Consider the following 15,350-nt stretch of genomic DNA (forward strand, 5'->3'; position numbering starts at 1 on the left):
AGTCCTTGCTGGGATTTAAACCATCAACCTTGCTGGAGTGAAAGCTGGAAAAATCTGTATGGTCTCTGGCACCAAACTTGATGCATTTGTGTGCAGCAGTTGGTTTGTTAACAGTTTAACAACATGTAACAGTCAGCACTGAATTTAAAAAAGAAGAGCTGGGAACTTACAAATCCTCCTCTTGGCAGAGCAGGGCCAGGACTTGTGCACAGATAACTTTACTGCTCCTGTAAATATTTGTGCTGCTGTTCCCACCGCAGGGTTCCTAACACCGGGGAGCAGCCCTTGCAATCATGACATTCCTATTCCCGTTTACTTTTATCCTCTGTGGCAACTGTGACTTTTAGCATTAGACACAGGGTGGGATTTTTCAGGAGTTATTTAGGAGCACAAGTCCCACTGATTTGAGCCCCTAAGTTTCTGAAAATCCCACCCTGAGACCTATTTGCAACCTCAGATGGGAGTTATAGTGGTGATATTCCATTAGTTTCAGTGGAGTTACTCTTGATTTTGCAGCTTTGTAGGGTCATAGATTGGGGTGGGGGTGAGGATTCAAAGTCCATAAGTGACTTAGGAACCTAAGACTCAGTGGCTTCTAAGTCACTTAAGGTCAGATTTTAAAGTTATTTGGCACCAGGCCCAGAAGTGGATGCTTCATATTAGTGCAAAGAAAGCAGAGGTTTGCAGCTTTCCAGTGACATAAAGCATTTGTTTCTAGCTCTTGTAGTCTGAACAATATTGGACATCAAGTCTATCACTAGTCCTTCAGTCTAGTAGCGCTTTTTGGCTCTGGTCCTGGACTAAGTATAGCATATCCCAGATCCTGCCAGTGTAATGTTCAATCCCCTCTAATGGGATAATTATTGCATTCATGCATAGCAACCTACCCTACATTGAGCCTAAGTGAATTCACAATAAAGCAATTGATAGTTTAAGAAGAGTCAATGCAGCCCAAGGCTTTGATGTTACTCTTTGAATGACCTCTGTTCTGTGACCCTCCCAGTCACTGCAACTGCAGCATGGATTCAGAAGAGATAGCTCAGCAGTTCCATCTTTCCCTTTGCTGATGATTGCTGCTTGTTTCTGTTTTGAAACTCGCAGCTCAGATGAAGCAAGAAGGGGAAAAAATGAAAATAGATCAGTGGAGAACACAAGGAAAGGAGAAAATTAAACCAGTTGAAAAAGCCCACGAGTACGGAGAGACAAAAATAAGAGTATGGTAGTTAGATACAAAGCCTTGGTAAGTTATGGAGTCTGCCATCCCACCAGTGCCTGGTATAGCAGTGTGATGCAGTAGGGACTGTCTGCATGGGGGATGGGAATGCAGGGGATGACTTTATGTGAGAGACAGGACCTGATCCTGTAACCTGAGCCAGGTGGGGAGAGTCAACACCTTTGCCCGGGAAGCTGGACAAAGGAAGAGAGCCTGCAGAAGAGGTTTTTAGTTTCGGTTTTGGGCTGGCTGGGAAAAGGCAAGGAACCCCAAGTCTGGGGTCTAAGATCCTTGTCCCCCAAGAGGGACCTAACTGAGGGGTCCTGGATGTACCTACAAGCCCTGCTTGGGACTGTGTTCCTGTCGTCTAATAAACCTTCTCTTTTACTGGCTGGCTAAGAGTCACAGTGAATCGCAGGAAGTGAGGGTTGCAGGGCCTGGATTCCCCCACACTCCGTGATAAGCAGAGATAATTAAAATCAAACAACAAACATATATAACTGGAGGGAAGGCGGGGAGGCAGGAATGGAATCACAGCAAACAAAAGTGCAGGAGGAAACAGGATTAAAATCAGCAAGCAGCAGCATTTTTAGTGTGAGGCCCTGATCTGGCAAACACTTATGCATATACTCAATTTTAAGCATGTGACTATTCCCATTGACTCCAGCTTTTAAATGTTTGCCACATCTGGGCCTTAGTTAACATATAACATGCAAGTATTTTTTATTTTCCACCCTATAATCGAGATAATTTCTCTCCTGGAACATGATCATGAGTCCCATAGAATCTAGCCAATCCATCCAGGAGAGACTGATTGAAAAATACTTGCTAATAAAGTGCCTCAATTCAACTTGACACTTTAGCACGAATCTAGGGGTGTGAGAATCCATCGACCCAAAACCCTGAACCAGTTTACACGAGACTCTTGCAAACCCTAACTATTTCATTGTGCATAGCTGAGATCCTGGTTAGAGATAGATCCAACTCTCCACCCAGCCTTTGGGACAATTCAGATTTGAACCAAAATCCAGGTCCCTGTTGCACAGATAGGGCTGTCAGAGGGACTTCTATGGCCCTGATTATTGTCGTATCTGAGCACCTGGCCTCAGAGTTTTTAATGTGTTTATCTGCAGGGTAGGACAGTGCCAAGGCTGGCTTTATGATCCGCAGGGCCCAATTAGAATACTTGGTGGCGGGGCAGCCTCTCCAGGTTTTCTGCAGCACCGAAGGACTCCCCACCACCAAAATGCTGCCGAAGACCCCCGGAGTGGACCCCCCACCGCCAAAATGCCGCCAAAACCCCCCAGAACAGGGCTCCCTTAAGCGCCGGCTCAAGGCCCTTTCTGGCGCAGGGCCCAAATCTGAGGAATCGGGTAAATCGGCTTAAAACTGGCCCTGGACAGTGCTATGAGCCCCTTTGTACAGATGGGGAAGTGTGGCACAAAGAGATTAAGGCCCAGATCCTCAGAAAATGTGTTCAGACTCCTAATTTCCATCTGATCAATGGAATTTAGGATCTGGAATATCTTTGAGGATCTGAACTCAAACTTGCCCAAGGTCACCCAAGGAGTCTGTGACAGGGTGGGGAATTGAATTTAGATCTCCTGAGTCCCACAGTAACACTCTAAACTCTAGGCAAGCCTTCTTTTCTGAGCCACAGCCAGTCTTCCCCTTGGGAACCCCTCCATCTCACTCCCATTGAGAAAGTATAGCTTCTGCTTCAAATCCACATGCAGATTTCATGGCTTGATCCAATCTCTAGTTATCCTGCAGCAGTCTGGAAGAGGGAGAGTACTTGACCAAAGCAAACACAGGAGAAGTGGTGCTTCCTTGACATTAATGTGGATAGTAAAACCCTAAAACTCAGCATGTTGGTCTCACAAGAGTCTGAAATCCAGAAACACAGTGCATTGATGTTCAACATCAATAACAGACCCACAAATCACCCTCTCTCCCAGTGCTCTAATCTTAAAACAACTTGCATGCCTATTTTTTCCAAATTCCTTGCTTTCCTTTGCTCTCTAAAAGCCCGTTAGATCCTATGAGGAAAGCATAATGTGACCTGAAGTACAAACCAGGAGATGGGGGGCAGCCGTGGGCAGAATCCCAAGATTAAAAAAGAATCTTTCCTTTTAACTCTGGACAAGAGAAGCAAGACAAAGACACAGTGTTTCTGAGCCAATGAGCCTTTATGAATCTTCTTGTTTAGTTTTAGGAACTACCTTCTAAGACTGCAAGTGCAATTACTGTATCTTCTGGTGCTAGTTAACCCTGCCCAATCCCTGCATTTATAATTAAAGGGCAAGCCACAGATAAGTTTCTCAGTGGTTTCTCTTTAAAGTGGCAAAGCAGGAAAAATAACGAATGTATTGAATTGACATTAAGCCCTTTCTGATTGCGGCGCTTAACTGGTCAACATCAGGATAAACATATTTGTAAACTGTATTTACGCTCTAACAACCCTTTCAATGCAGAAGACTTTTAAAACAATCAAATCCCCTTTTCATTACGGTTTGATCTTTCCTTTATTTTTTTTCCCCATTTTTCTCAATTGGTCAATATAGGCTGTTCAGTTGCATTTCCTGTTACTGTTTTTTTTTTGTTCGGTCAGTTTCCCTTTGTGGTTGTCATGCGGTAACAAATTGCTGGTGGTGTTTAGATTCACAACAGTGCAGGGGAACTTTGAAATTACTTCTGCCCTCAAACTTAGCTTGCATAACTGAAATTAATTTTCAAAATCACAAAAAGCATTGAACATTTACCTTTACAAAACCCCTTTTTAAAAGAAACCTACACTTTGGGCTAAATATTCCAACCATGGCATCCATCAAAAACAATGAACCAGATTCTATTCTGAGGGATGCATGTGTAAATCCAAAGTACTTCCACTGATGGCAATGGCATTACCCCAGCTTTACCGCTGTTTAAAATGAGAATCTGGCCTGATTTCTGTTACTCTAGATTAGACAACGTGACTGCCTCTTCATCAAGCTTCGTTGTAAAAGCATTAGGATGAATAGATTGTAGTGCTGTTATTAATTATTATTGCGGTGGCTGTGAGCTCCAGTTATGGACCATGATCCCATTGTGCTAGGTGCTGTACAAACAGAACAAACAGTCTCTGACCCAATTAGCTTATATGCCTGAATACTTTCATGCATATTCAAACCAGGAAGGACTGCTCTAATCCTGGCCTTGAGAATTGATAATCATTCTGGCAAAGTTAAGAGAACTCTGTGGGACTTATAGGCTGCTGAAATGTAGTGGTCCAACTGCAGAGGTCCTCTTTCTGCAGAAGTGTTTATGACATGCCATATCTATCATATTCCCCCAAAGCAACTAGTGCTCATTAGCACAGATACCCTGCAGAACTCTAGGTGCTTCCGTTACAGACTAGGAGCCAATGTTAAGCATGTTTGCTCTTTTTTTAAGGCACTTTTTGATCAACTGAAAACTGGGGCCTGCTCATGAGTCATGTTGAGCACCCACAAGTCCTGTTGAAGTAGAGATGATTCCATGTATCCTGGGAGGCTCTCAGCACCATACAGGGCTAGGCCCATAATGATGCTAGTTAATGGCTTAAGAGTAAGCATCGAAATTCATGACTTTACCTGTCAGGGCTGTAGTCGTTATGACGCCTTCTGTGACTGCAGACTCATGTGTCTCCAGATCCTGAACCAAATTCTTCTCTCGGTTCCAAAAGTTCACAGGGTAGATGGTCCACTGGTTAGGGTGTTAATCAGAGACGTGGTGTCAAGACCTCCTGTTGCCACAAACGTGCTATCTGGCTTGGACAAGCCACTTAGGCCCAGATCCTACAATTCCCAGATCTTCCAACTGCCTAACTCCCATTGAAATCACTGGTCCCTAGTGTCTGTAGGCCTGTGGTCCCCATGAGAAAAAAAAACAGTTTCCTATCTCCTGGTGTGTGTGTGTGTGTGTGTGTGTGTGTTACAAATTGTAACATGTGCAGATACTGTAACTCTTGGGTCATGTAAGTATCATAGCTAAGGTACAATTGCCATTGAAATGAACCTGTGTCAAAATCTGGCCATGTGGACACCATGCACTTCTTGTGTTAGCCAGAGCAGATGAAGCTATAAGTCTATCAACCATAAAGCCTGTGTATTGGACAAGGAGTCAGGCCTGGTGGAGTGGGACAGAAGTTGCAAAGCATTGTTACAGATTTTAAAAACATTTTGAAGTCAGAATCCAAGTCATTGAAAACAATTGGTTGGAAAATGTCAGTGCATGGATTTCATTCTTGCCATAACCATGCTCTTTCCCTTCTCTTTGCTTTCCAGCTCAGGGGAGACCGTCACCAGTGTAACAAGTCTGTCCCCGCTACAACCCAAAAAAGTAAAGAAAAAGAAAGAGAAGGCTGAGCAACCCCCAGCTATTCCAGCGAAAGGTACGAGGCAACTAACGCAGCCCACAGAGCTATATTTCCGCCAAGCAGTGTGGTTGAGCAGGGAGGGCAAGGAGTTGGGAGCCAGTACTCCTGGGTTCTATCTTGGACTCTACCACTTACTGCATGAGCTAGGCCAAATTAATTCACATCTCCGTGCCTCTGATTTGCCACATGACAAAAGGGGCCCTACATACCGCAAATGTGTCCCACAGGTACTGTGATGTGTAACCAGTGTTTGTGAAGGACTTTGGCCCACATCCTGAAATGTATTTAGGTGCCTAACTCCCATTGATAGGCGCTAAAATGCCCTAGAGGCTCTGAGCCTTGTAATCCTCGCTGGCAAGGCAGTGGAGAGCAGGGATTTCTTATCTGAGATCTGCTAGGGCACATCATGCTATTTAGACCTGTTTATACATCTAGGGCCAGACTGTCAAGTCCTCAGCACCCTGGTAGGTGCCAAATTTTCAGATCTGCCCACCTCCCCTCAGCTCCCATTATGACATTTAATGGGCAGATTTTCAAAAGAAAATGCACCCAGCATGCTGAACTCCTTACAAAATCCTGCCTGGTTGTAGAGACTGAGTGGGTGCAAGTGCAGTCCTCAGGGCCTAATTTTCAAAGAGGGTTTCCACATAACCTCCAACGCCATGCACGCAGACCACCGCATGTCACTTTCTGAGCACCATTGCCTGTGCCATGCAAGGGGTGCAATTTGCCTGGGTATCATGAGCACGTGAGAGTCATAGCACGCAGAGATGCCCGGCACATCTCTCCGAACACAAACAAGAACCATGCTTTGAAAATTGTGCTCTTTCTATGTTATAGGTTTTAATCACAAATATGCTTCACGCTCCAAGACTTACATGTGGGGTTTTTGCTGCTGTTGCTAACCTGCTATGAATCCAGGTGTATAACTGCTGATGCACATGCTAAAAGTAATCCCAAATTGTATTATGTGAAGTAATCTCTTGTTATTTATTTTTATAGCTCCAATAGCCAATACTTTTCAGAAACCTAAGCTGTTGAAACCTCAAAGAAAAATTCTCCTGGTGAGTAGTCTTTTTATATAACTTTATTTCCCCCTTATTCTTTTCTCTCAATATAATTTTGGCAGTATTGCTAACATCCAGTGTTCAGAAAGTTGTGAGATTTGCTTAAAAATCAAGAGATCATTTTAAAGTCATACACTTTGGATATTTCACCTTTGTCTTCTGGGAGTGTGAGCCTTTAGCTGACACTTGGGTCTTATCAAGCTTTTCTCTGCAATCATAAGGACTAGAAATATAATTTAAAAAAAAATGAAAACTGGGATTGAGTTTCACATGCCTCCAAGAGCTGGGGCTTTGAGAAAAATACCAGATAGCACAAAACTTGATAGATGGCAACATTGGTTTGAGTGTTTTCTAATACCAAATATAGACCTTGATTCTTCTCCAAACTGGGGAAAACAGGAGTAACAAAGGTAACTTCACTAAGTTACCCATCTCTAAAGCTAGGGTAAGAGAAAAGAAAACTTCCAAGACACTTGGTGAATGAGTCAAACTAACTTCCAGATACTGCTGCACTGATGCCTCTGCCTGGCATCCTGACTAATGTTGTCTCATTGTTTCCTTGTATTCCTGGCAGTCTGTCTGTAGCCATCAGTTGTCTCTTGTCTTACACTTAGATTGTCAGCTTTTGGGGGCAGAGACTGTCTTTGTTCCATGTTCCTACAGCACCTAGCGCAATGGGGTCCTGGTCTCATGGTTAGTCTGAAGGTTCAAATGATCAAGAACATAAGAATGGCCAGACTGGGTCAGACCAATGGTCCATCTAGCTTAGTATCCTGTCTTCTGACAGTGGCCAATGCCAGATGCTTCACAGAGAATGAACAGAACAGGTAATCATCAAGTGATCCATTCCCTGTCATCCACTCCCAGCTTCTGGCAAACAGAAGTGTAGAGACACCCAGAGCATGGGGGTTGCATCCCTGACCATCTTGGCTAATAGCCATTGATGGACCGAATCTCCAACAACCCTAGCAGACTGACATTTTTCACTGTTGCTAATGAATCAATACCCCAGCAGGGCATAAGAGGCACTGTGTCCCCAAAGCTCCTGTTTAATGACTTTGCTTTCAGATGAGAGAACTGAAATTGGATACCTGATTGTCAGTGGTCGTTCAGTGTTCCATAGAATCATAGAATAGCAGGGTTGGAAGGGACCCCAGGAGGTCATGCCCTTCATGCAGGAGTGGGGGCTAACTGTGGTGTCCTGGCCTAATTCCAACTGGTTTCATTAACATCCTTCCAGGCAAGAGTTCCTGGAAAGGCTGTTGCGTTCCTCCCCAGAGGGCAGGTTTCACTGGTGGGAGGTGTGAAGTTTGCAAAGTGCATGAAAGGAGTTATATAAATGCAGGGTATTATGCTATCCAAACACTTTGTGCTTAGAACATTGAGATCACAGAGTAAACACTCAAAATCATGAGACTGCTGCTACCCTATAGACTATGCGATAGAAATATACAAATATTAATTCTAATATCCTAATTTATTGTGCCTGAGGGCCGCTGCTGTTGCTAAGATGTTTCCTTCTTCAGACCTCCTATTTAAAGATCACATGAACAGCCAGATTTTGCCCTTGGTTCAGCACTGTACTTAAGCACATGCTAAACTTTAAACGCATTTGATTCCAGTTGCTTTGTCTCTCTGGAATGCTGCTGGTGAATCTGGCCCCAAATATTTTTTCACTATCCAGCCAGCTACATCACACATGGCCCCTGCTGAGGCTCAGTCTCTCTGTCTGTTTTGGAGGTGGACAGGAAAAAAAGGCTTTTCAAAGAAAGTGATCTGCTTCAGTTTTCCAAAGTGAGTGAAGTCTCTCGTTCCATGCAGTCAGCGGACTCTGGGCTAGTGCCTTGCTGTCAGGCTTTAAGCTGGAAGCCGTCTCCATCTCTGGCTGTCTTTTCTTTCACACCAGAGTATACCTGGGGACCCACTAGCGCATGAGGAGTACAGTTCATCTGCTGGTCCGGGCTTGTTTTTAAAGAACAGAATTCACCCAATGAAAACAGTGTGAAAGTGTAGGCATACTAGAACTACTGCAGTGTTAACAACAGTGGGAAATTTTCCAGAAAGGTATTTGCAGGGTGCCATTAGCCTTAGTATATAAGTTCCCAGGTAAAATTTGCACCCAATGCCTGCAGTAAAGGTGTGTGACCAGATCCCCAAATGGCATAAATTGGCATCGTTTTGTGGACTTCAGTGTAACGACTCAATCTGTACCAGATGAGGGTCTGGCCTAATATCCCAGCAGAGTCAAAACCTGCACAAAATGGGTTATACTTGTCACAGCCTCGTATATAGACACACTCTAATAGGCATTTCTGGGTATAGTAATCCTCCTCATACAGCCAAACTGATTGGTGAAAAAGATCTGACTTAATATATGCCATGTCTCTTATCAATGAGAAAATCTTGTCCCGCTCATGGTGTGAGCACACAGAGAAGACATTATGCAAAGCTGGAGGTAAAAGTACATCCGGTCGGAAATGGTTGGACAAAGTGTTTTAGTGAGAGGAAAGAATTCCCTGTTTTTCCTGATTCGTAGTGTTCTGGGATGAAAAACTCAGCTGTGAATCAGGCAGTGTAGGGACTTGGACTGGGTCTTCCACATACATGGGCCTTCCAGACCTACAAAGCTCCAGTTGTGTTCCAAAAACAGACATTTTGATGCAAGTTTGTTTTCACCAAAACATTTTGGTTTCATTCCAGTGCAGAACCAAATCAAATTTAAAAGCAAGTGTTGCTGTCACTAGACATTGTCACCCTCTGGTTGGCTCTAGTTAAAGCTATAAACAGCATGAGAATGAAAGCCTAGGTCCCATAATCAATAACAGTCATTACATCTCTCCATAATCAGATTAATAATGCAGCCTAAATGGATTAACAGGCATGAATGTGCAAGGAATTTCTGTTACACTTTTGTAGCAATTTCCTTATGCCAGTTCATAAAAATTACGAGAAATGTGTAGCCATTATGTTCAGATTTCCATCAAAACATTTAAGGTGCAAATTTTCAAAAGTGCTTGAAATTTCAGGTGCCCCTGTTGAGATACTGATGGTGCGTGCCCAAAAATCAAGATTCCAAATTAGTGAACAACATTAAGTAGGCCATAGCAATTTGATCTACGCTATTAAAAATGGAATAAAACATACGCCCAAGAAAAGCCCACCACATGGATTTTGGATTAAAAAAAATCACTCAAAGAGGTCTGAATGTTAAGGATCAAATTCTGCTTTTGATTAATCTGGTGTGAGTCAGTGGAGTTATTCTATGAGGGTAAATGAGAGGAAAAATTCAGGTCTAATTCTGAGCTCAGTGGAAATCAAGAGTGACTCCCCTGAAATCAGTGGAGTTACATAGGTACAGGGGAAAGGGAGAAGGGAAATATTCATTTTTCTCCTTTCAGAGTTTAATAAAACTCAGCACTATTGTAATGCTTCCTGTAATGCTCCCTGTAATGCCACAACCTATGGCTTCACTCTGGATTCAAACAGATCTCCAAGGATTCACCAGACACAAAAGGGAAGCCCCTGGTCTCTGCCATGCATGGACCCCTCAACCAGCCCCTCCCCTGAGCTGCCAGACCCCAACCCACAGCTTCCCCAGGGTGTTTGCTGATGGAGGCTCCAAGGGGAAAAGAAGGAAGATGCGCACATTACCACAAACTTGGTCTGTAGCTTGTGCCAGCCCATTGTGGGAGCATGGAGAAATTTCAGCAAATACCTGCCCCTTTCTGCCTGCACCACCCCACAGAGGAAATTCTATGAAGTCAACTTGAAGAGGGGCTACGCCCCGGCAGCCGCACTCCTCTCCCCTTCCACACGACTGGGCATAATGTAGCATGTTCTGTCATCAAAGAGCTTTACATGTGACCACTCATTGCACCTCAGGGAGAACAGTCCTTATTATGATCCCTGATGGATAAGCTGGACCACAGAAATTCTAACTGGCTTGCCAGAGGTCCCACAGTCAGTTTTCCATCTGAGCTGGAAGTAGGTCCCACAGGTTCTGACTCCTGTTTTCTCACTGACCATCAGAGCAGGCTGGACATGAGAACTTCCTAAGAAGCCCAGCACTGTGTGACCCTCAATCACATGTCAGTTCACTCTTTATCTGAGGGCACACCTAAGGAGGAGGTGTGCCAGGGATGGAAGGCTGTTTGCACCACTTACTGCATATTTCCTATTGGCATTCTCCCAAGGGCACAGCTACCTATGCTAGGCTAAAGGACGTTGTAGTAATGTCCTATTTCGCAACTGCCTTCTGCGCTAGATCTGTGTTCACAGGTGCTGTGTGGTCACTTGGTGATAGTCCCTGGAAAGATAGACTTGCTTAGACAGAGCTGTTTCATTTTGAGCTTCTCTTGAAGCCTCTCCCTCCACCCCAAACCTGAGATAAGGTATCACAACTATGATGGAAACAGAGTGCTCTCGAAATCCTAAGCCATCAAGGTAGGCCTCAGAGCCACATTACCAAATAATTCTAGTGTTGTGGGAGAAGTTTTATAATAACCTAAATAGCAGCAAAATTGTTTCCAGAGGACATGTGCTTTAGGTTTCTGGAAGGATGTTTATAATAAGCTAGAGAATTTCTTTTGTTGTTAATGTGCTAGAATTGGTTGCAGTTGAATTTTACAAAAGAATTAAAGAAACGAATATAGGAACCTGCATAAAATATGGACATAATTTCAACTGAAAATTAAAAAAAGCAAAAAAAAACATAATATTGGATTCAAACCCACAGCCCTGCAAAAAGCTCTTTAAAAAACTTTTCTCAAGTCATATTGCCCTTCTTTTATCTGGAATAAAAACTGTATGGTCCTCTTGATGCTTATATCTTCCCTTTGTGGTCCTTTCCCATTAGTGACAGCAGGAGATGTGCACAGATCAAAGGAAGTAGAGATGCTGAAATGCAAGGAAGGATGTATATTTATGGGATGCTAGAAGCTCAGAGAGTAAAAAAGACCGAATGCCATGGGCTAAATTCTGCCCTCCATGCGCCTGGGGATTTTCTGTTGTAGCCGGTGGCAGCCTTGTTTGCATTTATCCAGAAGTGTTTGGTCTTATGAGTTGGTAAAGCTAATTCTTCCATGGTTTTACACTTCTTCATCCGTGTTGTTTGGCCAGGCCTTTGGCTGTCACCCAGAGACTGGTTTTGGTTGCCCAAGCCCTCGGAGGAGCACAGAGTTCCAGCTTCAAAACAGAGTCTCAATAAAACATCTTTGGTATCTGTCACATTGCTGATCTTCAGGGCCGGTGCAGCCATTTAGGCGACCTAAGCTGTAGCCTTGGATGCTAGGATTTGGGGGGCGGCATTTTCATTGGCAGAGACCATGGCAGCTGGATCTTCGGCTGCCCCAGTCACCACCGGCATTTAGACGGAGGGAGCTTGGGCAGGGGAGTGCGTGGAGGGCTGCCTGCAGCAAGTAAGGGTGGGGGCGGCATGCAGGGGAACTCCCCACCCCAGCTCACCCCTGCCTCGCCTCCTCCCCAAGCACGCCGTGGCTGCTTCACTTCTCCTGCCTCTCAGGCTTGCAGTGCCAATCAGCTTAGGTGCCGCAAGCCTGGGAGGCGGGAGAAGTGAAACAACGATGGCATGCTTGGGGTGGAGACGGAGCAGGGGTGAGCTGCGGCGAGGCGGAGGTGCCTGAGGGTGGGGAGCTGCCACAAGGGGGGGCGCCTCAGGGCGGGGGGGGCAGCTGCCGTAGGAGGGGAGTGCTTCAGGGCGGAGGAGGGAGCTGCCGCGGGGTGGGGAGGCTCAGGGCGGGAGCGAGGGCGCAAGGTGGAAGTTTCGCCTAGGGCACAAAACATCCTTGCACCGGCCCTGCTGATCTTTAGCAAACTTAGGGCCTGATTCAGGGAAGTCAAAGACTCCCCATGGGTTTAATGGACTTTGGATCAGACCCAAAGCCTGCAATCCTTAATCAACCACTGACAGGAACATCTAGACATTGGTTTTTAAAGAGAGGAATGTTTGGGGGTTAAAACACAGGACTGAGAATATTCCTTGCTCAGCCACTGACTTGTGTGACCATGGGCCAATTACATAACTTCTCCATGCCTCCGAATTGGTCAGATAGATTATTTCTTACAAATGACTCCCTCAGCTACAGTAGTCGAATGTTTGGAAATGTGACGCACACTAGCTGTTTCCTCATTAAGGGTCTTAATTCTTCAGAATTTGGTTTCCATAACTTTTCCTGGACTTTTCTGATGATGTCACAGCCATTTGAGAAAGGGGAGAGGTCCAGGGCTGTAAAAGACTGAGACAGGGCTAACGACATCACTTTGGCTCTAGGTAAGTAAGGACAGAACACTTCTAAAAGCTGACGCAGGCTCCCTTTTCTGATACATGCTTATAAAGCTCCTATTTTTACGCTGAATTTTTTTCAAAGCCACCTGGGTGTTTTGGATTCCCAATTCCTATTAATTTTAACTAGATGCCCAAATTCCTTTTGCAGCATTGAAAAGCTCAGCCTTAATTATTATTCTGTGCTAAGCGCTGACAGTGCACTCAGTAGCTCTATAGTACACAACACTACAGACAGGCCCTGCCCTGAAGAAATCAGAGTCTAATGCTTAATTCATCAACGCAACTAGCCCCTGCAAACGTTTCTTCCGAAAGGACAACTCCAAAAACCTCGGAGGTGTTTTTTTAAGGCTAGGGAGGACAGGAAACCAGTGAAGATGTCTGCGAAAGGTATGATTTAGTTGTATGTCTTTGTGCATGTATTTCCCTATAAATCAAACTTTTCCTTCAGTGTGGCGCCCCATAATAAGCATTCACAGTATTTTTAAGTATAATGAATGTAGTTAAATATTTCACATCACTGTCATCCTCGTAAGAAGACACAGAGCACATGCCTACATAGAGCAGGTTAAAAGCATTAGAGCTTATGTTTTCCTAAACAAATGTTCCTTTGACTTTTAGCTTCCAGGAAAATGTTCCTGGCACTACAATCAACCATAGCAACTCCAGACTCACTGCAGGGTGAACATGAATACTATGGCCTAGGAGCTAGCACCAGAGCATGATTATGGGTTTTAAGTATCAGTGAATTAGAGACAATCCAATTACTGGCTCAGAAATATAAGCTTGTGAAATACAGAGACACGATTTTAGCTGCTGCTTTACAAACTCGTGCTTGGTGAAGCACTTTCCAATATCTGATAGCGACTTTGGAGTGACGTTTTTAAACTAGTCGTTTTATAGCTGCAGTCTCTTGCAGGCGTGGGAACAAATTCATCCCTTACATACGACATTGTACTCATCCATATGCCTTGGGTGTGTGATTTTTTTAATGATTGAGTAAAATCCATTCAGGTTTTCCCCCCACCCCATTACCATTATTAACCCAGTAAAGGGGAGGCAGGCAATTTTATGTCTAAGCTGGTATGTTTGCATGATTATTTTTCCAGTTGGGGTTATACCAGGGATGAGTTTGGTTCATTCCCTGAGTGAAAGGTATGTTGTACATTATAGATATAGATATATAGCTATAGTGATTTGGGGAGTCCGACCATATGAATGACCAGACATGAGTTCCCCCTAGTTGAGTAGGAGTCAAAGCCTGTACCAGGTGTTTTTGGAAAGGTTATTTTTTTCCCAGGATGTGTCAGACTCAGCTGTGAACTCTCAAGATATTAATGATCTCTGTAGGTGTGATATGAAATTGAGCAAATATACATAGCAAAATGGACTGATCCAGTTTCACGGGTCCCTCTGTCATCTTGAAACCTTTCATCCAATCCCATTACTCATCTCCTTTCCACATTAGATAACCCCAGTTTTTGCAGTATCTTCTCAGAGACACATCATAGGAATTGTGGTGAAATTAGCATTTGGGAATTTGAGGGGTTCACGAGAACATTTCTTTTGCACTCCCTGAAGTTTGCATTCACACTGAGGTTCAAACTCAAAGCACAATGCATTCAAACCTGTTGAGTTACGGCGGCTTTCACACCAGGACCAAAAATCATCCTAGCTTCACATATAAATAGAAACAGTTTGTGAAACCTTGTCAAACCTTTCAATGGAGCCAGGGCCGGTGCAAGGAGGTTTCGCGCCCTAGGCAAAACTTCCACCTTGCGCCTCCCCAGCCCTGCAGCAGCTCCCCACTCGCCCCCTGAAGTGTGCCTCCCGCCCCCGTGGCAGCTCTCCGCATCCCGCAGCCGCTCCTCACCCCCTGGCCCGAGGAGCCCTGCAGTACTCCCCCACCCCAGCTCACCTCTGCTCCGCGTCCTCCCCAAGCACGCTGTCCTGCTCTAATTCTCCTCCCAGGCTTGTGGCGCCAAACAGGTGATTGGCACTGCAAGCCTGGGAGGCGGGAGAAGTGAAGCAGCGACTGCGCAGTGGAACTTGTGGGCTGCCGGGGGCAGCGCACTGACCCAGGGGAACCTGTGGGCTGCAGGCGGCGGCGCGCTGACCCAGGGGAACCCCTGGGCTGCCAGCGGCGGCGTGCTGACCCAGGGGACACCCTGGGCTGCCGGATGCTGCTGCAGCTTGCTGACCCAGGGCCCCTGGGTCAGTGCGCCGCTGTGGCAGCCAGCAGCCCAGGGCTTCCCCTGGGCCAGGGGACACTCTGGGCTGCCGGCTGCCGCAGCGGCGCACTGACCTAGGGGACCCCCTGGGCTGCCGACTGCCGCGGCGGCGCACTGACTCAGGGGACACCCTGGGCTGCCT

The 15,350-nt window shown here is 45.3% G+C and overlaps 1 protein-coding gene across 1 annotated transcript in view; it reads left to right on the top strand.

Annotated features, from left to right (window-relative positions):
- Positions 1–15,350, top strand: part of VSTM4 (V-set and transmembrane domain containing 4) — a 58,409-nt gene that overhangs the window by 29,449 nt on the left and 13,610 nt on the right. The window contains exons 6-7 of the mRNA XM_032766650.2: positions 5,518–5,624; positions 6,612–6,673. Coding sequence (XP_032622541.1) covers positions 5,518–5,624; positions 6,612–6,673 — 169 coding nt within the window. The remainder of the gene's footprint in view (positions 1–5,517; positions 5,625–6,611; positions 6,674–15,350) is intronic.

Source organism: Chelonoidis abingdonii, chromosome 16, assembly GCF_003597395.2.
Source record: "Chelonoidis abingdonii isolate Lonesome George chromosome 16, CheloAbing_2.0, whole genome shotgun sequence".
NCBI classification, from domain to species: Eukaryota; Metazoa; Chordata; order Testudines; family Testudinidae; genus Chelonoidis; species Chelonoidis abingdonii.